Below are 26,296 nucleotides of genomic sequence, written 5' to 3' on the forward strand. Positions count from 1 at the left end.
GATCTTCAGGCATCTTCTTGAGCAATGCTTGTGGAATGCCTACATTCTGCTAAAAAAAAAAAAAAAGAGTGACAAGCCTGTGGTTCATGCTGACTTTGTTTGGAAAGTTGCCGAACTGATCTTTCTGAACCACCAAACACCAACGGCTGTGAATAGAGCTGGACGTCGTGCTGCTCGCGTTGTCAACCCAGAATACCTGACTGGTTGTCACTTCATGAACCACATCCCACCAACTGAAAAAAAATCAGCACCCACAAGGATGTGCGTGGTTTGTTGCTCAAAGCGTGATGACAGTGGAAGGAAAATCCAAAAGGAAACCAGGTTCTATTGTCCTGATTGTGACGTCGGACTTTGTACAGTCCCATGTTTCAAAATTTACCATACCCAGGATGTTTACTGAAACAATATGACTAGTAATCTTGCACCCTTGTTTGGACAAAAAAAATGTCAGTGTTTTTGATTTGATTATATTACTGACTAAAATGTATTGAATAAAATGTGGTATTATTATATTATTATTTGTTATTATTTATTCTTATTTATTATATTATAATTTATGATTTTGTGTTTCAAACTTTATCATACCCAGGATGTCTACTAGACTCTGGTTTGAACAGGTTTAACTGAGCTATTCCTAAGAATTACAGGCCTACAATATAAAACGCCAAATTTCCATGCAAAACAATTGTACTGCTTTCAGCATCAAAAAATATAATAATATTTATATTGTTAATATAAGACATAATCATACCGCCAGGGAGGTTAAAGACTGATACCTTTTTTTTTTTTTTGGTGGTGGTGGTATAGGAAATTAAATTACCGTATTTATCGGCGTATAACACGCACTTTTTTTCCCCTTAAAATCAGGGGAAAGTCGTGGGTGCGTGTTATACGCCGATCCCCGCTGTCGCTATGTGAATGTTGGCCGCCGACATTCACATCGCGAGTAGTTTTAAATATGGCGCCGCGGAGTTCGGAGGGACTCGGCGGTGCTGAATGAGCGCCGCCGAAATCACAGAGCCGAGATACACATACCCGAGTGTATTCGGCTCTTTCCGGCGCCGCTCACAGTCCCGCCCAGTCCCGCCATTGGACCTGTGTTATGTCCATCATAGGGCGGGACTGGGCGGGACTGTGAGCGGCGCCGGAAAGAGCCGAATACACTCGGGTATGTGTATCTCGGCTGCGTTCGTTCAGTTCCGCCGGCGCCGAGTCCCTCCGAACTCCGCTGCGCCATATTTAAAACTACTAGCATGTGTATGGCGGCGGCGGCGGCAGGCATGGACACTGGGGACAAGGCTGTACTGGGGACAAGGCTGCACTGGGGACAAGGCTGCGCTGACAAGGCTGCACTGGGGACAAGGCAGCACTGACAAGGCTGCACTGGGGACAAGGCTGCACTGGGGACAAGGTTCCACTGGGGACAAGGCTGCACTGACAAGGCTGCACTGGGGACAAGGCTGCACTGGGGACAAGGCTGCACTGACAAGACTGCACTGGGGACAAGGCTGCACTGGCAAGGCTGCACTGGGGACAAGGCTGCACTGACACTGAAAAGGCTGCATTGACACTAACAAGGCTGCAGATGAACACTGATGAGGCTGCATTGATGGGCATTTTAATGTAAGTTTCTTTTCCTTAAACTTCCCTCCTAAAAGTTTTTTTCCTTAAAATTCTCTCATAAACTTGGGGTGCGTGTTATACGCCGGCGCGTGTTATACGCTGATAAATACGGTAACTGCAATGGATACTCTCATGTACTATACCATCATATTTACAGTAAACACTACCAGAGTAGTGCATAGTATAGCTTGTATTATAAATTCTAAAGTTCAATACACATAAAAAGTTGCATAAAACATATGCCCATTTAAGGGGGGCCTTTATTTTTTTTTTTTAAGGGGGACCTTTTAACCAATCTGTTGGATAACCAATGTTCCAAAGCACAAGACAAACACAGTAAACAACAGTTATAACTAGCCAGAAAAATAAATGTCTAATTATGGCTTGATAATTTATTCTGGGAAATAAATGCCAACGTTGCAATTTATTTGGCAAGTGCTTCTCACTTAAAAAAACAAACAAAAAAAACCCCAATGATTATTAATATACAATAAAAAATATGCTGAAAAAGAAGGATTTAACGGAACAAGTGGTCATACTAAAACCAAGATTACTTCCAGGGTCACAAATCACTTACTATAGTTGGGAGTGTTCTTGAAATTAGAAACAACACGCAGTTATGCTCCAGATACAAAAAGCAATGGGTTTGATTTACTAAAACTGCAGAGTGCAAAATGTGGTGCAGTGCTGCAAAGAAACCAACAAGCTTCCAGGTTTTATTGTCAAAGCCTAATTGAACAGGCTGAAGTTAGAAGCTGATTGGATACCATGCATAGCTGCACCAGATTTTCACTCTCCAGTTTTAGCAAATTGTCACATTTTAATTCACTAACTAGATTTAGTGAACATGATAAATTGGAATGTAGTGCCCTCTAGTGGTGCATTCAAATAATTTCATCTCAACAAATATTAAATGCAGAACATTTTACTTGTCCCATTAAAATTTCCTAGCTGTGGATCTATTGGTTGTAATGTAAGAGAGATGTCAAACAGGCAGTTGTAATAAAGCATCATTATCACCTGTGATTTAATATGGGTTGCACAGTAAAAAAATACTCATAGATCTATACTCAGGCAAAAAAAAGAAACAAAAAACAGAGTATATGTATAAAAATGGGGCAGAATTGATGGACCATTTGGTATTTTTCTGCCATCACTCTTCTATGTTTCTAATCCACCAAATGCTAAACAGCATGTTAAGTGAAACCTGTAATAGGTATATGGGCGCTGACAATGCTTTCTGGGTGTTATATTGACCTACTGACTGGAGTATTATGTAGCTCAAGAGACAAATAAGAACTTTGAGATTTGCTTACTGCTTTTGTACCATTGACTCCACATACTCAAATAAGAGCTATCATCATGACAGCCAGGATCCTAGCATTTTCATAAAGAAATTCAAACAATAGCAGCATTCGTGTTTCTCTTATGGCAGGTTTCTTTCAAGGGGGAACTATACTTTACCCATTGGGGAGAGAAAGAGGAATGTCACCCCCCCCCCCCATACCTACCGGGTATTTTTTTGGCAGGACAGCAGTAGGGCAGAGGAGCAGAGCAGCAAATGAAAGGAAAGGGTTAATACTGGTATGTACATAGTAGCACACAATTTTTCTTTTGTTCTGTATCAGATAAAATACCCAATTATGCTGCTGAAGGGGCGAAATCCACATCTTTAAATTGCATTGGGAAATAATATCCAGTCCACTGCCTATTTAGCGAATGTGTAACCTTGTTGATACTTACATGGAAATCTTGATGATTGCAAAGTAATACAAAACGTGTGATACTGACAGCTAACAGGTCTGATTTGGGGACTCATATATACAGTATTTGAGGCATTAGAATGAAATGTATTTGGGAGCAATAATATTTTAATTATGCTTTATTGTGATGTCAATACATTTACTTTATAAATTGTAGTTTTCAATATCTCAAAAGTCTGCTCTGCTATCCTTTTCCACAGTTACCTAAATAGAAAACAGATTCTGTTATTTATACTGCTGGAAGACTATTTCTGGAAGACTGTTTTTAAAATAGGCCACCTAATCACAACTTAACAATGGCCAGAACATCCTGAAGTAGCTCTTCTCTTCATGATCTTGGGTTCTATTAAAAATATTAAAAAAGAGTCTATTTTCTATTTTAGAGTCTAGTCTGATTCTGTATTCTGGCTGGCAGAACCCTGATCCCTAGATATTGGAAAACCTCTATACCAACTTCCATTAGAGATTGGGTCACTGAACTGAACCATCTCATTGGAATGGAGGAATTAATTGCCAATGGCTAATGATACCTATGCTTCTTTTTACGAACTATGGTACACATAGATGGAATTTTTGAACTTCACAAAAACTGTGTCCTTTCTTACTTAATTCTAGTTATCTAATTATTTCTTCCCTGCCATACACCCTTTCCTAATAATTCTTCTTCTCTGACTCCACCAACCTTCTAATTTTCTTTCTTTTTCTTTTCTTTTTCTGTTTTCTCTTTTCTATCTTATGTCTCTCTTTTCAATATTCAAATATAGGTTGTACCTTATTTGTTTTTTAAAATTACCCTCCTATATATATTATTTTTCCCTTTTCCATTATATTTTTATATCTATCCAATAAATCCCATTTTATTTAATTCTACTTACTTATTTTTTTTTTCTTCTTTGTATTTTCTTTGTTGGAACACATTATTTATGCATTAATGTACACTAATAAATTATAATTAATTTACCTTTTCGTATGTATTATTAAAATTTTGTATTTGCTATTTAATACATGTTTTAGTGAGATGTTGTCATATTGTTGCCGTATTTGTCAATAGTTGTATCTTACAATGTCATAGGATACTGTGACCTATCATACTTGTCTTTATTAATCTGTATGTGTACAACCTTAATAAAAAGTTTAATTTGAAAAAAGAGTTGACACTCTCAAGTTGTGGATGTGATAGCAAAAAAAGTGAGTGTTTTTTTGGAGGAAAACATTTATTATCTTGAGCTAAATTCCTTAATACTGATTTATGTCAGAAGATAACACAGAGCCTTTAGTACTACTTAGATTCATCCCAGCACCAAAGCAAGCTAATAGTACACTGACCTTTGCATGTAGGTTTAACAGGTTGAGAGACCCTGGAGGCATGGTGTGTTTCTCCTAAGCCTCAGCAGTTTTCATTTCACCAAATGTCACCCCTGCTGCCTACACATTGCCTGTTTACCTGTCTAAACTGGCAAGTATAGAGTGTTTTTTTTTTTTTCCTAGTCTTTAGATATGGTACATTCAAGACTTCTACGCTAAAATTTTCTACCAAGAACTACCCTTCTCATCACCTTTGCTGATTACTGGTAGTACAAGTATAAAATTAGAAATTCCTAGACGCAGGACTCCTGGTTTTGTGTGTGTTTATTTGCGATCAAGCGAAGCTCTTTAAAAATAGCCAGGAATTTTAATCTTAACCATCTTAACTTTAGTAATTGCCTGCCAAGGAAAAGAAAACCTCTCATAAACCTAAGAAAAACAAGGTTAACATTTGACGGCCAAATACATAATCACAGATTATGCTTAGTAAAAGCTATAGGCAAATCTCCACTTTTCTTTTCACCCATCTATTGGACCTCCCTATTAATGTAATGGCCAGCCTCTCCAGGGGAAGAGGAACACTCAAATTTACAGGAAAGCTAAAATTTGTACCTAACTTCAGCTGCCTATACCTCTGCCTATGCCTTTTTTCATCATATGCTCAGTTTGAAATCCTCCACTCTTCTGCAGTGCTAGATTGGTTACCACAGCATCTTCTCCCCCATGCTCTAGCAGTCTAAGGTTCTGATGCCATCAAGACCAATGCAGGGCCCAAAGCCCTGGCAAGGAAAAGTCCACTGCCAGGGCATGGGGGAGTGCCATCCGCTGGGGAGCGGAAGTTAAGGTAAGTTAAAATACTTTTACTCTCCCCAAGACTAAATGAGAAGCTAACCCTTGCAGTGCAGGCGCAGCCCCATTGCAAGGGAGGATTTTCATATTTCCTAGATTTGGGTTTTAACATCTATGACTTTCAGCTTTTTTTTTTAATTATTTTTTTGGGACCTATTGAAGGATAAGTTAATCTTTTTTAACTTGTTACAAGTTACACCCATATTAAAGATTTGCAGAACTGATGGGAGCATAAACGCTAAAAACACAACAATAATTAAGTAAAAAACATAATCAAAATGAACAAGAATAGAAAATAAAAACCTATAGAAAAGGATGGAGAAGAGAAGATAAATTTAAGATAAAATTGGGGTAAGAAAGAAAGAATGAAATGTTTCTGGGAGGTGGGGAGGGGCGAGGTGGGGTTGGGGCGGTAGATAAGGGGAGGGGGATGGTGGTTTAGAGATGTATTCAGAATTTTATATGTGATGCAGAGACGAGCTGAGTGTCTCGCCTAGTGTAACGTTTCTTTTATATTTTGGATATGGAAAAATCAATAAAGAAATTGAAAACAAAAAACCAATACTTTTACTCTCCCCAAGACTAAATGAGAAGCTAACCCTTGCAATTGCAATTTGGGTTTTAACATCTATGACTTTCAACTTTTTTTTTTAATTAATTTTTTGGGACCTATTAAAGGATAAGTTCAACTTTTTTAACTTGTTACAAGTTTCACCCATATTCAGGGTGTAACATGCAACATGTTACAAATCCACTGCCCCCCGCACCTTCCCGCCCCCCCCCCATGTCACAGGCAGCGGGGGGATCTTTAAAGAACGTGAGAATCTTCAAAGAACGTGGCCATGCGGGACTCCGCCCGCCCAGTCGCTTCACTCATTTACCGAGTTCTGTGAATTGAAAACTACAAGGTCTGGCAGCCTTTGCAGCTGTCGGCTAGTAGTTCTCAGTGAACTACAATGGCACTGTTGAGCATTGTGGTAGTTCATTGATGCTTCCTGTTAATGTGTAACTGCACACACAGAGCCTGCAAGAGCCCCGCATAGCACCCACTATCTGCTGATTGTGGGTGCAATGCTTTCCAGGCTCCCAATAAAAAAAATATATATAAATACACATTTTTACCGAAATACCTGGGCTTGTTGGTTACACTTCCGAGAATCCCCAAAGTTCCAAGAACTTCTCCATAATCCTTAACTTCACCTCACAGTGACAGAAAACTGATACTATTCATGTACGCATATCCCTCAATTAACATTCGAATATTCACCGTATCCACCATAAATACCTAAGCACCTCTTTAGATACCTCAACCTGTTCTAATTACCCCTTCCACCTTGAAGGAAAAACTTTTGAACACACGTCTGAGACTCACACGTTTGAGATCTGAAATTTACATACCCTGTCACAGACAGGACCAGAATCATTACGTTACACATATGCTCTTTCACATACAAACTACCAATCTTTCTATGTGGCATTTTACACATATAAAGACTTGGAACGTCTTAACCCATATCCTTGACATAGAGGGATAGTACATATTAATAGGTAGATCAACACTATGGTCTTATTATGAGATGAATCTCTGGTCTTCTCCCTCGCACAGTGTGGTCCCATTAGGGGTGCGTAGATAGAGAGCAGGCCTTTTCTTGATCTACCTAACGGACTATAACAGACCCTCTAAGACTTGAGCTAGGATACCTTACTATAGTTCACATCCTTATATAAGACATTATATCATCGTTCAGTTTGTTACGTTCATTCAATGATTAAGGACTCCTATAAGGCTGATCTTCCTAAAGCTAGGGAGATTTACAGATGATACTTTGCAACACCATAATGGGAAATTGTACTGCTAAGCATATCAATTGTATGAGTTGTAATGTTTTGTTATGATTTCCTGTCAATGCTATACTTTCATCAATAAAAAAATTTAAAAAATAAATAAAATTACTTGGAAAGGGATAGATCCAAATTAAAAAAAATAATAATAAATAAATACACATTTTTTTATCTGCAAAAAGATGTGCATCTATTTTATTTTTTTTTTTAAAAGGTGAACGTATCCTTTAAAGTTTAGGTTATCCTAAAAGATGAACACGTGATACAGCCAGTGCAGTCTTTAACAAAATAGTTTAAATATTTTTATTAAGGTTACATGAACTGTATTCTGTGGTGAAGAAGGGTTGATAAGTTCACAGTAAGGCAGCCCATACATTGATCTTTTTTTTTTCATTCAGCCAACGAACAAACGAAAAAAAAAAAGTATCTGATTTGCCCATCCATATATTTGAGGTGGATGGGGGAATCACACCTGCTGTGGTATTGTATTTTGACAGCAGGGAGCCTTCCCCGCTGTCAGAATACACTGATCAGCGCTGCTGGCTATAGTCAGTGAGTTGAACGAAAAAAAAAATATTTTGATTTTCCCAGCCATGTAACCCTAACCCCATAGGAGCCGCTGGATAATGCCTGTTCTCTGGTGCTGCCTTGACCCTGTAAACTCCTCAACCCTTCTGACACTCTAAGTTCAGACATAGTTAGACCAATAATGTTCACCAATAATACCCAACACAGAATAAAAGGCCAATAGACACAATATTTCAATGGGCATGGTTGCATTGAATACCTTAATGATGCTTTAATTAACAAAGTAATTACTTAAGGGAGTACAAACTATATACATTAACTGCTTGCCGACCAGCCGCCGTCATTATACTTCGGCAGGTTGGCACGGCTGCGCAAACTGCCATAGGTGTACGCTAGCTGCTTTAAGAACTATAGGGGGGCGCGTGCGATGCCAGAGCAGTTGGACGCAATGTGTGTTAACCCCTTCCCCGCCAGTGACATTTATACAGTAATCAGTAGGTATTTTTAGCTCTGATTGCTGTAGAAATAAATGTCAATGGTCCCAAAGAAATGTCAAAAGTGTCTGATCTGTCCGCCGCAATGTCGCAGTGCCACTAAAACTCGCTGATCACCGCCATTACTAGTAAAAAAAATATATATATATATTTAAAAAATGCCATAAATATATCCCCCATATTTTGTAGACGCTGTAACTTTTGCACAAACCAATCAATATACGCTTATTAGGATTTTTTTTACCAAAAATATGTACAAGAATACATATTGGCCTAAGCTGATGAAGAAATACGTTTTTTTTGGGGGGGGGATATTTATTATAGCAAAAAGTAAAAAATATTATTTGTTTAAAAAATTGACGGTCTTTTTTGTTTATAGCGAAAAAAATAAAGACCGCATAGGTAATCAAATACCACCAAAAGAAAGGACATCAATTTTGTTTGGGTACAACATTGTACGATTGCGCAATTGTCAGTTAAAGCGACGCAGTGCTGTATCACAAAAAATGACCTGGTCAGGAAGTGGGTAAATCTTTCCAGTGCTGAAGTGGTTAATGCACACAGAGGATGTTTGTGTAAAGAAGGAGTGCCCCCTTATTTATGCAATAAACAATTGTGGATATGGAATAGCGTCAATCCAAAGATTGGGAATAGTATCTTCTGCTAGCTTGTTGGGGCCCTTTAACCACTTAAGGTCTGTCTCATAGCAGTTTTACTGCTACAGGGCGACACTTCAGCCCAGATCATGTATATATATATATATATATATATATATATATATATATACACTTCTGGATAGGAGGCACGCGTGCGTGCTGCCGGAAGGATCGCTCCCGCTGTGATCATACACAGCAGGAGCCCAGCGACTTGATGTCCGCCGACACCCACCAATCATCCAGCACAGAGACAGAATAGCAGTCTGCCTATGTAAACAAGGCAGATCGCCATTCTGACAAGAGGGAAGGCATGGTTCTCGTGTCTCTGCAAAGCAGGGACAAGGATCCATGTCTTCCCCTAATGAAAGCACCACACACTGTTTAAAAAAAAATGGTAAGAACATAGTTAACCCTTTGTTTGCCCCGAGTTAACCTCTTCCCAGCCAGTGGCATTAGTACAGTGTCTGTCATACAGTGACACTGTATTAGTGTCACTAGTCCCCAAAAAGGGTCAAAAGTGTCAATTAGTGTCAGAATGTCTGCCGCAATATCACAGTCCCGCCATAAGTTGCTGATTGCCGCCATTACTAGTAAAAATAAATAAATAAATAAAAATATCCCATAGTTTGTAGACCCTATAACTTTTGCTCATACCAATCAATATACGCTAATTGGGATTTTTTTTTTTACCAAAGATATGTAGCAGAATACATTTTGGCCTAAATTTTTGAAGAAATTAGATTTTTTCTGTTTTTTATTGGATATTGTTCTTTTTTTTCAAAATTGAAGTTTTTTTTGTTTATAGCACATAAACAAAAAACCACAGTGGTGATTAAATACCACCAAAAGAAAGCTCTATTTGTTGGAAAAAATTACATACATTTTATTTGGGTAGAGCGTTGCACGACCGCGCAATTGTCAGTTAAAATTACGCAGTGCTGTATTGCAAAAAATGGCCTGGTCAGGAAGGGGGGTAAATCTTCCGGAGGTCAACTGGTTAAAGGTGAAGAGTAATGAAGAATGGCAAAGTCAAATCTGCAGACAGAACTGAGAGAACAATAAAGCAAGTATTCCTTGATAGATTTGGATCAAACTGTGTCTTTATACAACTAGGTAAACAGAAGGGTGGACAGCTGCCCTCTCACCAATCCTGGTACAAATGTAGTCTTCTGCACTTTCGGATGAGCTGAGCAGTTCTTTATAACTTTGCAGGAGAAACAGCGATTGGACAGCAGGCCGTTGGTGTGCAATCAGCTATAGCAGATGATGCTGAGAAGGGCCATGTGAATCATTGAATAGTGGAGATTGGCTGTGAACACCAGGGCTATACGCAGATGAATTAGCTGTGCATCATTACCACCAGCTGAGCCACTAAGTCCCAATGCAGCTGGATGCAGGACAGCAGCCACCGACTGTCTTCTTTGATGTCCCCGGGCCGAGAGAGCGAGCTTACCAGCAGTGAAATATATAAGCTCTCCCATAATACTTTGCTGGATCAGCTTTTTATATTTATATAAATAATTTATATTTCCGAAGGGACTCAAAAATACAATTATGCCCTGTACACACAGTCGGATTTTCTGACGCAAAAAGTGCGATCGGATTGTGTTGTCGGAAATTCCAATCGTGTGTGGGCTCCATCGGACTTTTTCCGCCGGAATTTCCGACACACAATGTTTGAGAGCAGGCTATAACATTTTCCGACAACAAAATCCCATCGATTAAATTCCGATCGTGTGTACACAAATCAGAACAGTTCCCCATTCTCTATAGGCGGAACGTGATGCAATAGGCTGAGTCTCCAGGCGTTAATAGTGAACTAGTTAGTCTTTTGTTATGTTCGATAATGTTCTCTTAATTCCATTTTGCAGCAGCTGACACTTGGATTAACACACAATTTGAGGTGGATGGGGGAATCTGTCCCACTTTGGTATTGTATTCTGAGAGCAGGGCCCCCTCCCTGCCGTCAGAATACACTGATCTGTGCTGCAGCCTGTAGCTGGCGGCACTGATCATTCAGGAAAAACCCGCCAGGCTGGTTGTACACAAGCCAATCAAAATTTGACCAGTCAATGCTGAAACATACTGATGTACGGCTTGCTTAAATGTGTACTTATTCCAAAGCCCCATCCCTCTTGTACAAAGCTCTTATCTCAGCTAATAATTGCTGAGAAGAGAGAAAGAAGCAATAACGGAATGGGAGCAAGGCATGTATGACCTGTGTTTGAGAATGTTCAATTACCGGATGCTCTTTCACTTCCAATTGTAAGAAGAGTACACTAATTTGAAGTGGGCAGTAATAGCCATAACTAAATGCAAACATCTAAAATGCAGCGCCAGTCTTTTCAAATCTAATACATGAATTCATTTGAAAATAGCAAAATGGTTTAAAGTAAAAAGTGTTGATCTCTAGGTATCTTTAACCACTTCCCGTCCATCCACAGCCTATAAACAGCGGACTGAAAGCAGCGACGATGCGGGTTAACATGCCAATAAGTCAGCTCGCATCGGTGGTTCCTACGCAGCTCACAGAGCTCGCACGTGGGAGCCTGGTGATGCGTGTGTCCCCTGGACACAGCAGATCACATTACCACTGTGTCTGGGTGATCACATGGTCGTGTACCATGTGATTGCTGTGTCCAATCACATCAATCGCATAGTACTCAATGGAAACCAGATGTAAACATTGCTTCTCTCTGCTCTCAAACAGACCTCCATAACAAGGTTTCATACCTAGGGTGGTTATTATAACTTGCATTTATCTAGTTTCTAAATACAGCTCAGGCTTACCATAGAATGACCCCTGATAACAGTCATGAACAGACTATGGATCCATACTAATAACAGTTGTTTAACTGAAATGACAGAGCTTAGCAGGGCTATTGTAGTGAGTTGACAGCTGCATTCAGCACCTGCTTCATGCTGTCACTATCCTTAATACTGCAATGAAGTAAATGTTTCTATTCAAGGCTGAGCACAGAAGTCTCAGAGAACCATTTATATACAGTCATTGTTTAATCAGAATAAAGTTTCAGCCTTACAAATAGAACAATGCCTCAGACATTTACCTTTAACTAGAAAAAGACCCATCTGAAACAATGGAGACAGCAAGAATGCAAGCTAAACACATGCATGAATGCAGACATTTGCCCTGATACCCCACTGTCATAAATAGCAATTTCAAAAACAAAGATCATCATCATTTGTAGTACTTCAATATAAATAATAGATGGCACAGCTACTTTATATACACGTTTAAAATACATGATGTCAAACTGATTTGCCTGACAAATAAAAATAATAGTGTTCATCAACTCTTGTATTTCAGGCAATTCTGTCCTTATTAATACCAAAGTAGTCGAATGCACAATAACAATACAGTTTGGTCTGCTTCTCACCCCTACATAGCCATTATGACATGGATTAGTTTTCCAGTGTCTTATTTCTTTTATTCTGAGCTCTGATGTACTAGGGAATTGGCCAAGCTAATGTAAAAATGAAAGTCAGTAACATTATTATTATTATTATTACAAGAGTTCAGGACAACTTTTTATTTGTTTGCCAGACTTTAAGAGGGCTAACGGGAGACAAAAGGCCCCCCCCCCCCCCCCCCCCACACACACACACACACACACACATTAGTAATGGGGTTGATTTACTAAAGGAAAATATACTGTGCAGCTGCTCCACAGCTTAGTAAATGAGGTTCACTTTGCAAAGAATACATGCAAGAAAAAAATAATTAAAAAAACAGCATTTTTGTTTGCACATGATTGGATAAAGGAAGTCAGCAGAGCTTTCCCTCATTTACTAAGCTCTGGAGCATCTGCAATTGCAAAGCGCACAGTCTATTTGCATTTAGTAAATCACCTAAAATGTTTATTCGTGGTGCACTGAGCAGGCTAGATCTGGGAAGCGACGCAAAAAGCTGGAAAGATACAATTTCAGAATAGTGGTGTCACAGCCTGGATGCAGTATTGCATAACTCCCAAGTGTTCGCCATTTGGAGCTAATGTCCCTTGTTTGGAACCAATTAACTCGGCTCTTCTTAGCTCCTCAGTTGTCCCTCTTTTTGACCTGGTGTATATGCCACTATAAACATGAACTATTTAACTACCAAGAGTTGTACATTTCATTCCAACCTCTAAATTATTACATTTGTTATTTTAAAAAGTCTGTATAAAGTATAAATTTGGGGTGAAAAAAGCACCCGTGGACTTTCCCTGTCATATTTTGTATCTTAATTCTTCAGAGTTTGCGTTATTAGGAGCTATCCATAATGTGTGCTACCATGGGGGTTAGATTTTTCTAAAAACTGGAGCACTCAGAATCTGGTGCAGCTGTGCATGGTAGCCAATCAGCTTCTAACTTCAGCTTGTTCAATTAAGCTTTGTCAATAAAACCTGGAAGTTGATTGGTTTCTATACAGAGTTGCACCAGATTTTGCACTCCGCAGTTTTAGTAAATAACCCCCAATGTGTCCTTCTTTCCCACCTCAGAAAGTTGAGAGGTATGGTATTATTACATAGCATAGCAGAAGAGAGAATAAAAAAATAGTATATTTCAGCAAACATTGTATCAGGTAAAACAGAATATGGGCAGCCTATATATACAGTATGTATAGATATATCTCTCTTTCTATATATATATATATATATATATATATATATATATATATATATATATATATATATTTATATATATATATATATATAGATATATAGATATATACATAGATGTATATCTATATCTAAAAATACATATACATATACAGGCATACCCCACTTTTAAGTACACAATGGTGTTTATTTACTAAAGCTGGAAAGTGCAAAATCAGACTCACTTCTGTATAGAAACCAATGAGCTTCCAGGTTTTATTACCAAAACTTAATTGAACAAGCCGAGGTTAGAAGCTCATTGGTTTCTATGCAGAAGTGAGCCTGATTTTGCACTTTTCAGCTTTAGTAAATAAATCCCATTGTGTACTTAAAAGTGGGGTATGTCTGTATATATCTATATCTATATCTATATCTATATCTATATATATATATATATATATATATATATATATATATATATATATATATATCTATATAAAATATAAAATATATATATATATATATATATATATATATATATATATATATATATATACTGTATATATAGGCTGCACATATTCTGTCTTACCTGATACAATGTTTGCTGAAATATACTATTTTTTCAGGTTCATTTAATCTATGGGCTTTCCAACAGCTACATAAATTTATATTTTCTGTGGCCTGAGGAAACTATGCTCTGTTGATGCATTGGACTTGATTAACTAAAAGGAATATTTTTTTACTTGGCTCATTGAAGCTCTACTTTTTTCATTTGTCCAATCATGTGAAACGTACTTTTCAATTATTTTTACACTCCTTTGCACATGATTGGGTGTTCGAAGTAAAAATGTGTTTACCTTTTTAGTAAATAAGTGGGCTTATAAGAAAAGCTCAATTTCAGAGCTGAATCACTCCAAATGTAACAAAAATAAAGAATATCGCCAGCTGTAAATGTTTAATATGTAAAAATCAGTTGGCATCGAGAAGCAAATGACTGTGTTTAGTTACAGGAAGGCATATTGGGGCTTTGGCCTGAAGTCATGAAATGCAAAGCACCTTTATACTGACCATGTTGTTCCTTTTATCAGGGACTAATAGCTGCTCTAAAACACCAAAATTATGACATAGATGATTACATTTGCTTAGGTTTTCAATATGGGATTTGACTGATCTCACAGGGTGTATGTGCCGTAACTGACCAGAAATGACAGAGCTTGTTATGCAGATACCAAAACTAACCACTATGGTCATACCTGTACAGTCTCAATGTGTGGGCACCTCAGTCATAGAATCAAACAACAATCAAGGCCTCAACACTTACCCTGGCTGACTTCTACGTCTTGGCTTAGCGTCTCTGCACTGCTGCTGTGAGAAAGTCTTGGTACAATGGATAAAGAGTTTGGAGAAGATTCAGAGATGTCCATTTGTGTAAGGAAGGAGCAAGGTGCAGGACTTGAAGGAACATGAAGATTGTGCTGGGAGTGTTCCAAGGTATGACAAGCCTCATTGTGAATATGTGGCGTTTTCCAGTGGGATATTCCTATTGCGACTGGCCCATTCACTTCAAATCCTACAGAACAAAAATACTGATTATACAAGCCACAAAATACCTGTAATATAAATTATTCTTCGCTTGTTAAGGCATATTCACAACAGGAACCATTTAGGCCTCATGCACATTGAATGTTTTCTAAACTCTCCTTGAATCCTTCTTCCTGGCAGCAGCATTTTGGCAGAAAAAAACGCATGACACTTGTAAAAGTGTGTAATGCTTTTAGCCACGTTTAATCTTGTCAAGAATTTGGGCGTTAATTAATTTCATTGGCCAGAATAATTAATTTAATCTGGCAATTGAAATTGACTAACTCTCAAGCACGTGTTTACAAGCATCAATCATTTTTTTCTGCCCAAACTCTGATGCTCCTGGGTGCACTGGCAGTGGTTTTTTTCCTGCCTCTAAACTCTCCTGTCACTAAACACTACTAAAAGCCTATGGGGTTCATTTACTAAGAGTTGAGAGTGAAAAATATCGTGCAGCTCTGCATAGAAACCAATCAGCTTCCAGGTTTTTTTGTCAACGCCTAATTGAACAAGCTGAAGTTAGAAGCTGTTTGTCTTCCATGCATAGCTACGCCAGATTTTGCACTTTCAACCTTTAGTAAATCAACTCCAGTGTGCATGGACACATAGGCTAACATGCAGGGGTGTTTAGAAGTAGGAAAAAAAAAAAAACGCCAGATGCCCTTAGTAGCATCTGTAAAAACGTTCAGTGTTCGTGAGGCCTTAAAGTGATTGTAAACCCTTGTAAAACAACCCATTCAATTTAAAATAGAAATGATATTCAAAACATGTGTGTATAGATATAAAAAACACATTATAAATACATTCTTTACTGTTTTTTATAAGTGATTACATTCCCTCTGTTCTCAGCTGCGTAAGAGCTGGGGGTTCTCCTGCCTAGTGTGGTCAATTTTTGATAGGAAAGCAGAGGGACTGGCAGGAACACCAGAGATTTCACACAAAGGAAGCAATACAAAGAGAACAGGATACTTTTTCATACAAGTACATGGTATGACAGGCACATATCAGGAATAGGAAATGTTGGATTTACCTATTCTTTAAGATTTAAAATAGTATCATGATGTATGTCTTTTTGGTTACTCCGTATTTTCAAGTCTGCCTAACAAACATTTAGTGATGAGACTTCCAACTAAATTAAAAAGTATTTACTAGAAAAAAAACAAAAGCTGGCAAGTATATTTCGTAGACTTATGATATACTGTACATAATAACTGCTCTACTTCCCCCACTCTGTCCAAAATGGAAGAAAAGATCCACCGTGTTTACCCGAAAATAAGACCGGGTCTTATATTAATTTTGGTTACAAAAAACACACTAGGGCTTATTTTCAGGGGATGTCTTATTTATTTACGGTATGTACATTATATTAATACCGGTAATACCAGTATTAATACCGTATACGCATAAAGTGCGCAAAAGGTCTCAAGTCTGTCTGGCTGACAGTCTTAAAGGGGTTGTTGCTTTAAAAAAAAAAAAAAAAAAGTAATATACTAAAACATTAAAACATTATTTAAATTTAGCTGGATAAAAAAACGTCTCTACATATAAATTGGTATATATCTTCTGAATGCTGTCATAAAGTGTCATTTTATGGTCTGTGTGTAGAGAATGTCCTAGAGCAGAATACAAAGCAGTAGGCAATGTAAATAGCCTTTCACGAGTCAGGAAATGTTGGAAAGTAGATAGAACTGAACTGAAAGAAGTATCTATTGGGGTTGATTTACTAAAGGAACATAGACTGTGCACTTTGCAACGTGCAGTTACCCTCTGCAAGAGCAGTTGCTCCACAGCTTGATAAATGAGCAGAAACTATGCTGACTTTTATCATCCAATTATGTGCGAGCAAAAATGCAGTTTTTCATTTTCCCTTGCATGTGATTGGGTATTCTTTGCAAAGTGAAGCTTTACCTAATTTACTAAGCTCTGGAGCAACTGCACTTGCAGAGTGCAATTGCCCTTTGCAAAGTGCATAGCCTATTTGCCTTTAGTACAGTAAATCCACACCTCCCAACATTTTGAGATGAGAATGGGGGACACCTACTAACAAACATATGCAGGCATAGGACACGCCCTCTGCCACACCCCCTTAAAGGGAAATTAACAAAAAAAAAAGGTTAATTGAATCCACAAGGACTTTTTTTTACCACTACTATTCCTTTATATTGGCTCTTAAAATGTACAAATGCAGCAGTTTAGAAATTGGATGAAAGGTTTAGTACTGGGAAACACTTTTTGAAAGAAATGACATGTACAAGAATGTACAAGAAAGTACATTTTATATACAACTATGAGGATCAGACCAAAATGAGGGACAAATGAGGAGGAAAGAGGGACAGAGGGACATTGCTCCAAATCAGGGACAGTCCCTCAAAATCAGGGACAGTTGGGAGCTATGGTAAATCAACCCTATCGTGATTTTGCCTCACTCACATAGTGGTGGAAGATTTGTTCCCCTAAATCACAAATTGTCTTTAGTATACATTCATCACATAGGTTCTATATTATATCTATCTTACCTATCTATCTTTCTTACCTATAGTGATCTGACTGACACAGCTGTAGTAGCTTGTCCCACTAGAGAGGTTATTGTAGCTTCCACTGTTCGGATCTGTGTCTGTAAAATAACAAACATTGAATGAGAACTTCAAGGAATGAAACTAGTTAGAAGATTTTATAAAAGTGCTATTCTTATTTATTACAGATGCAACAAAGTGGATCAACTATTTGAAAAGCACAGTGACGTATAGTAAGCAATCTTTTACATGTTTGATTCAGACCCGATTCTGACAATTGCAGCAATTTTAGCTCAGGCATCAGAGTTTGACAGGCCGCACGGCCTGTCAAACTTGCCCATTGAGGTCGATAGGGCCATTCCGCAACTTGGGGACAAACACTTGGCTTGCAATTGTGGTGCGGTGCAGTCTCGTAATATAATTTTCTTTTATAAAAGAAGCAAAGAAAAAAAAAAAAACAGGCATCAGGAGGCAGCAGTAGAACCTAGTAATTAACAAATTCCTGGAAAAACATGACCCACTATTTCAATATAATTTGTCACACACTTATGAGAACAGCTACCAGGGCACTGCACAGTGATAACCCCCTATTTAGGGGTGACCCTTGATTTAGAAAACAATATGTATATATTGTGCCGTGCTCGTATACCTTACCATTATATCAATAAAAAACACAAGCGATCACCATAAAATCTCCCATAGTGAAAAATTGTAATATATTAATAAAATAATGTCTATTTCTCTCTTGCTGGTGTCACACAGTGTTTCTCCTTAATAATGAGGAACAATAAAACACCTCCGTGCTCACTGCTGGTGTACATACACACACTGACCAGAATTAGCGACCCCTTAAATTAATAAGTGGGTCAATAACAGCTTTTTATTCCGAAACACTCCTCCGCAATCCTTTTTTCTCTTCTACTCCCCGGATACATATAGATAATCTCAACCCTAAAGCGTGTCCATGTAATAAATAGAAATTTCTTAAGAGAGATATAAAACTTACAAATGGTTGGTAGACAAGTGCGCCGTTAATAAATTTGTTTCGATTCGTTCTGTTACGTTTCGTATTAGAATTAATTCGTATTTCGTAATTCGTGTCTGAAATTTCGTACGAAATACGAATTTTCGTTAGGTTCGTTAACTTTTCGTAACAATTACGAATGTTCGTTATGATGAATTTATCATTATGAGGGGCTCCCACCATCCCTGTGCTGTGCTGACTTCCCGGGTTTTTAACTTGTAGGTTTGTTAACTTCTCGTAACAATTACGAATGTTCGTTATGATGAATTTATCATTACGAGGGGCCCCCACCATCCCTGTGCTGTGCTGACTTCCTGGGTTTTTAACTTTTAGGTGCGTTAACTTTTCGTAACAATTACGAATGTTCGTTAGGGATTCGTAAAGGAAATTTCGTATTTCGTACAAAATTTGGAAGCATAGCAATTCGTATTTTGGATCCTCCCGAATATACGAATTATTATTTATTTTACTTTTTTTTTTTACTTTTCACAGCACAGAACATATAATAACATTTAAAAGAGTTTGTTTATTATTTGTTTCAAACATTATTGATTTATTGATTTATTGCAATTTTTCAATATGGGAGATTTTATGGTGTTATGATTGTTAATATTCATTATTGGTATGTTGGTAAGGTATATAAGTGGAACAATATACATATATTGTATTTTAGCACCTCCTAAATGCCTGCCAGCCACTACTATACTGCTCCTGGTAAGGATTGCCGCCAGTGTGAAAAAATCTTAAAGCCTAGTACACAAAATCAGAAAATCGGATTAAAAATACCGCTTTCAAAGCGATCGTACGATAATCTGATTGTTATTAAATAGCTTTTTAAGAGCAGACAATTCGTCTTTTTTTAGCATGATACTATACGCATGCTCGGAAGCAAAAGAATACATTACTATACAATGCAATACATTACATCACTTCCAAAGTTGTATTCTGTCGTACGAGAATTTTCGAAAGTTAAGTAACCTCTTCATTTTCCATATAAGACTAGCATGCAAAAAAAAATGAAAAATGGACATCCATTTGTCCTATATTCTCATCATGTGTACGGGCCTTTAGTGTTTTCATTTAGCCAGATTATTCTTTGCTGTAAACACTCAAAGCCTTCAAACACTCATTCATAGCATATTTAAAGAACCACTCCTCTCAAAATGTATTTCTATCTTTAGATGGTGTCTGGTACATTAAGTCAACCCTGGCTTCCTATATTTTGATACACCAAAATGGAGATATCCTGCAATAATTACTTACTGTTCCTGTCCATGTGGAAGTTTTAGGGTGTCACCACCCACCTTTGCTTGTTCCATCTCCCCCTGTTGCATGCTTCATAATATTAAATAAGTAAGAATCCATCAAGAAGAGTGGGACCCCCTCATACTAACCACCACAGGTATGCTGATCTACATACGTAAACACAAATCTCACCAATAAGGTCTCTGAGAAATATAAGAACCCAACAGGTGTTTAAAGTGAAAGTAAATAATGTAATATTCTATAGACATGTGCGATTAGTTTCGTACGAATCGAAAACTCATACGAATTTAAGTAAATTCGTACATTCGGGACAATCCGAAATACGAATTGCTATGCTTTCGAATTTTGTACGAAATACGAAATTTCGTTTATGAATTTCGGATCCAAATTCCTAACGAACATTCGTAATTGTTACAAAAAGTTAACAAACCTAAAAGTTAAAAACCAAGGAAGTCAGCACAGCACAGGGATGGTGGGAGCCCCTCATAATGATAAATTCATCATAACGAACATTTGTAATTGTTACGAAAAGTTAACAAACCTAAAAGTTAAAAACCCAGGAAGTCAGCACAGCACAGGGATGGTGGGAGCCCCTCATAATGATAAATTCATCATAACGAACATTTGTAATTGTTACGAAAAGTTAACAAACCTAAAAGTTAAAAACCCAGGAAGTCAGCACAGCACAGGGATGGTGGGAGCCCCTCGTAATGATAAATTCATCATAACGAACATTCGTAATTGTTACGAAAAGTTAACAAACCTAATGAAAATTCGTATTTCGTAAGAATTTACATTGAATTTCGGACACGAATTATGAAATACGAATTAATTCTAATATGAAAACGGAACGTAACAAAACAAATTTATTGACAGCGTCTAATATTCTATACACAAAAGGCACATACCAGTGAGCTACTCCAGTGTGCTGTAAGCCAGAAACCCAAAAACTTTGGGAAGGTGTCTCCAATTTGCCACCATGTATCAAATGTATCAAAAGGAAAGGAAAACGGATACTTATTTGTGGCTAATACAAAATATTTATTAATGTAGACAGAAAATAGTATAACATTTATAAACACCTGCCACCTGCAGGCCAGGTGCTGTCATGGCGCTTGTCGCTGGGAAGGGCGGTGGGAGCTCAGCAGACCTCCTATACACAGACCATTAAGTGATGTGTATGACGTCACTTCCAGGAACACAGCTGTCGTTCTCCGGGATCAGTGCTGGGTGAAGCAGCTGATGGAACATGGTGTGTGTTCCATCATCTGCAGTGGATTAGAGAGAAGGCATCCAGGGTCTAATAGACCCCAGGTGTCTCCATAAAGGGAACCTGTCACCTATATGCTATCACATAGGGGGCTATTGGTCCCCTATGTGATAGCAATAAAAGTTATGCAAAACAAAATAAATAAAAATTAAACCAAAAATGTTTTAACCACTTGCAGACCAGCCACCGTCATTGTACTGTGGCAGGTCGGCTCGTTCTTGCGAATCGCCGTCATTGTACGTCGGCTCAGAAACTCTACTTTGTGGGTGCGCATGCAACCGGAGGCCGGCAGAGACTCACTGGCCAGCGGGGGAGCCAATCAGTGGGTGGGACGGACTTGATGTCTGCTGGCCACCCGTAATCGTTCCCCGCAGTGAAAGAACGGGGATCTGCCTGTGTAAACAAGGCAGATCTCTGTTCTAACAGGGGAGATCACACAGATTCTGTCTTTCTGCTATGCAGGAAGACGGATCTGTGTGTTTCCCCAGGTAGCCCATCCCCCAAACAGTTAGAACACACCTGCAGGGAACACATTTAACCCCTTGATCGCCCCGGATGTTTACCCCTTCCCTACTAGTGTCATTAGTACAGTAACAGTGCATATTTTTAGCACTGATTACTATAATAATGTCACTGGTTCCCAAAAATGTGTCAAAAATGTCAGTTAGGTGTCCAATCCGTAAAGTTGCAGTCCTGCCAAAAATCGCAGATCACCGGCATTACTAGTAAAAAAAAAAAAAAAATAATACTAAAAATGCTATTCCCTATTTTATGCAAACCAATCAATATACGCTTATTGCGATTTTTTTTACCAAAAATATGTAGAATATATATTGGCCTAAACGGAGGAAGAAATTAGTTTTTTTTTATTTTTGGGGGGATATTTACTATAGCAAATAGTAAAAAATATAGCTTTATTTCAAAATTGTTGCTTTTTTTGTTTATAGCGCAAAAAATAAAAATCGCAGAGATGATCAAATACCACCAAAAGAAAGCTCTATTTGTGGGAAAAAAAAGAACATAAATTTTGTTTGGGTACAACGTTGCAGTGCTGTATCGCAAAAAATGGCTTGGTCATTAAGGGGGCAAATCCCTCCGGTCCTTAGGTGGTTAAGCATATAAGGAGACACATAAAACATTTTAAAAAAGCTTTAATAAAAAAATTAGAGCCCCCTACACACACCCACAAAACCTGTGTACATTGAGGCACCTACGTATAAAAACGGTGATTTACCTACATGTGTTATATATCAGCACGCACGCCAGAATGAGAGCAATCATTTTAGCACTAGTGCTTCCATGTAACTCTAAACTGATGACCTGTATGCGGCTTTTAATGCGTTGCAGGCACTCGCAATTTTAAGGTTTGACCTGGATATCTATTTATTTGCCACAACCTCATCTTTTATATTTTACCAAAAATATTAGGTAATAAATTGCATTTATTTGCCCAGAAATTAACTTTAATTATTTTTTTACTAAAATGTTGTCTTTTATAAAGAGTTTTGCTAATGTCGTGCAACATAAAAATTAGAACAACCAAAATGCACCTTTGCCTATGTAGACAAAAATCCTTGCACCGGTCCTGTATCCTCCCAATACTCCCCCCACTGATGGTGGAATACTGGACCCAGATGCCCTTCAAAATAGATGGATACAATGGAAAATGCACAGTATGCAGTATGGCAATCCAAAAAAGCATCACTGTAAAATCACTTCACTATGAGTTCTGAGTGGCTGTAACTTACATCCAGATAGTTGTTAGTTATGGAATAGCATTTGATAGTACAAAGTTCATTTGCAGCTTATATGATCTCTGACTGTCTGGGACTCTGCTGGTTTGATGCTTGTCTATGTAAACCTGGCCGTGTTATATGTCTCCTATGACAGCGAATCCAGCCTGCATGACCTTCCAGTAAGTCCACAGCAATAGTAAACTAAAAATATCTTTTTTTTCTAAATTTACTCCATACACATCCACTACTTATTGGTCCGGTAATCAATTTTTCGTTAAAAGGAAATCATTTTAATTGTGTTTTTCCTCTTCTTTGTACCATTCTTCATGAGCTGCTGTACCTCTCTTTTTTTCCCCCCTCACTTCCGTTTGTTTGGGACACCCAATGCAGGTTTGTTGCAGTCGTGCGCAATGTTTTTTGCACATTACAAATCCCTTAGTCCATAGTCTTTAGTCTCGGGAGTCAGCAAGAGAGGGTGGCTACATTGCTACATACAGTGAGACCATGGAAAACAAATGTAGACACCCATTAACAACAAGAAGTCACAGCAGCAAAATAAAAAAAAGTAATTTGGAGATTTAGAGGAGGCTAAAAGCAATAAAAGGTTTTTTTTTTTTTGTTTTTTTTAGCAAGAATACATACTTGAATAGAATTTTTGTTTTGCAACCAGGAGGTATTCAGCGGACTGACCCTTTCAATGTCATTTGAATTTGAGATTATATACGATGCAACTCCTACCTTCATAGGATTACATGGGTTTCTTACGTAGCACCCTCTAGTGTGTGCTACTGGATTGAGACTGGCTTTAGTCTGGCCTAGGGATAAACCAGAGTCACTGAATCTAAGTCAGGGTTATTAGAGGCCAGGGTTGGGTGACTCATCCTGGCAGCTCTCTGGTGCCTCCCCCTGTTTCTAGAATGTTGGAGAATGTTCCTGGAAGATAGTGGGCAGAAGCTAGGAGGGGTTGCTTTAAATATTTACAGGCCTTTAGCCAATCCCCAGGTTGGGGGTTTGACAGGCAACTAAGGAGCCCTTAAATAGACATGAGCCATGACAGCAGGGGAGGCTTGCCTAAAAGGATCCCACCACAGGAGGCAGTTGGAGGGACCCTTAACTGGAGAGGCAGCAGGAGCAAGGAAAGACAGTGAGTAGATCAGCACAATGCAGGGACAGACATGGGGAGAGACTGCCAGCTGTAGCAGATTTCTCTTGAAGACAGCGGTGTGCCAAGTCATCATCCAACCTTGCCCTGTGGAGTCTCCATGTGTATGTCAGTCAGGATGACTGTGAAGAGAAAGCAGGTAGGTGGGCTAGCATTTTCTGTAAGCAGTGGAACTGGGATCAGTGTCTACAAAGAAGCAGAAGGTGGTGTGAGATGCTGTGTCACTCCACATGTGATATTTTACCAAGGGACTGAGAGTTCCTAGCCTGTAATGGGCTGTTGATGAGCTAACCAAAGTTCCCCCGAGAAGTGAGCCAGCAGAAGCTGTACAAAAGGAACAACGTTTGTGCAGGAGGAGGGAGGAATCTGTAAATAGGGAGGAAGTTCTCCCTGGTTCTGTTTGTTGGACATTTTCAAGTTGGGCATCCCATGATCCCTTACCCCATCCACAAACCTAGCAGCCAGTAGGACTCCTGGATAGGCCTCAGGCTTCAGGCCTAGCAGCCATGAGCTGTTCCACACACACCCACGCAGACCTCAGTCTGGGTGGAGAAGACCCCCATCACCTGACTTTCTCCAAATAAATACCTTCTCCCAGCATTCATAGCGACCAGTCTGATTGGCTGAGAAAGGTATGTTTATTCATAACCTGAATTCACTGTAGCTCATCATACTAATGTCAACGGCAACAGCGCCACCTACTGACCAAAAGAGAAAAGCCACAGCTGAAACAGGATGAAGAGAAAAGCCATTTGAACACTAAAAACTAAAAATTAGCCAGGCTGGCTACCACCCAGCATAACTAAATTTACATGTAGCCCTATTTTAGGACAAGGGTGCTACATTCTCTCCCTGCCAAGAAGACTACATCCTCGGAGTCTGCAAAAGAAAAACATATGCTCTCACGCCTGAGAGTGGATGTCCTGGCAAAAAGTGGATAGGGACGGGTAAAGGAAATAATAACTTTGAATTATAAATACATGTGGCATTTCACACGAATGCAAATGAAATATGCAATAAAGCAAATGACATTACATCCTAACTATCTATTTAATATATTATACGATAAGTAGTAGAAAATGTTGTTATTACATCAATTCAAGGCACTGTCTCTCCTTAGCCGAGGAAGACGCAAGTATAAAAACATACACTAGTAATTGACTATACAATACTAATAGAAAATTAACACTGCAGTACAAAATTATAGGTATTGGCTCTCCTTAGCCAAGGAAGACGCAATATATATACAGTATATTTGAAATCCTGTCTATCCTCAGCCGAAGAAGACAATTATTGTTACTATTATTATTATTATTCACGATTTATATAGCGCCAACAGTTTACGCAGCGCTTTACAATGTATTGGGGGACAACACAATTGCAGTACAGTTTAATACAAAAGGTACGGGAGGGCCCTGCTCGTAGAGCTTACATTCTAAGGGAGGGGGTGATGGTACAAAAGGTAATAGCTGCAGAAAATGATTTGATGGGGGTGGCTCGGGGACAGTTGTTAGGTGGGTGTGGGATAGGCTTCCCTGAATAAATGAGTTTTCAGGGATCTCCTAAAGGTGGACAGGGTAGGGGCTGATCGGACATACTGGGGCAGGGTGTTCCAGAGGATGAGAGAGGCTTTGGAGAAGTCCTGAAGGCGAGCATGGCAGGTGGTAACAAGGGAGCTAGAGATCTATCTGTACTATCTGTTACATTAAAGAAAAACACATATCTATGTACAGTATACATATTTAGAACATTGCCTACTCTCAGACAAGGAAGACAAGAGTTTATAAAGTAAACTCACATTTGTATATTTTTAATATACTTTACAATCATAGCAAATAACTGTACATAGAAACATCCACAGTGTGAAGTAGGCCCCACTCCCTAGAGAGTCACACATCCTTCCAAGAAGTACTGTATATATACATTCTATCAGTATACTTAAAGCATCTAATTCCTAAACATTTCACTATGAAGATAACAAAGTTATTACTCACTCAGACTGGCTCCCTTGCTGCCATCTGGTGACAATAAACAGGGAAGGTTCACTTGGATATACTTTGTAGTCCATGAAGTATAGGTTTCGGAT

General features: G+C 38.5%; 1 protein-coding gene across 1 annotated transcript in view; it reads right to left on the minus strand.

Moving 5' to 3' along the window:
* Positions 1-26,296, minus strand: part of ANO4 (anoctamin 4) — a 360,013-nt gene that overhangs the window by 300,310 nt on the left and 33,407 nt on the right. Inside the window, exons 2-3 of the mRNA XM_073620380.1 lie at positions 17,773-17,853; positions 14,980-15,228 (exon numbers count right to left, since the gene is read on the minus strand). Of these exons, the coding sequence (XP_073476481.1) occupies positions 14,980-15,228; positions 17,773-17,853 (330 nt within the window). The remainder of the gene's footprint in view (positions 1-14,979; positions 15,229-17,772; positions 17,854-26,296) is intronic.

This window comes from Aquarana catesbeiana, linkage group LG03, assembly GCF_042186555.1.
Source record: "Aquarana catesbeiana isolate 2022-GZ linkage group LG03, ASM4218655v1, whole genome shotgun sequence".
NCBI classification, from domain to species: domain Eukaryota; kingdom Metazoa; phylum Chordata; class Amphibia; order Anura; family Ranidae; genus Aquarana; species Aquarana catesbeiana.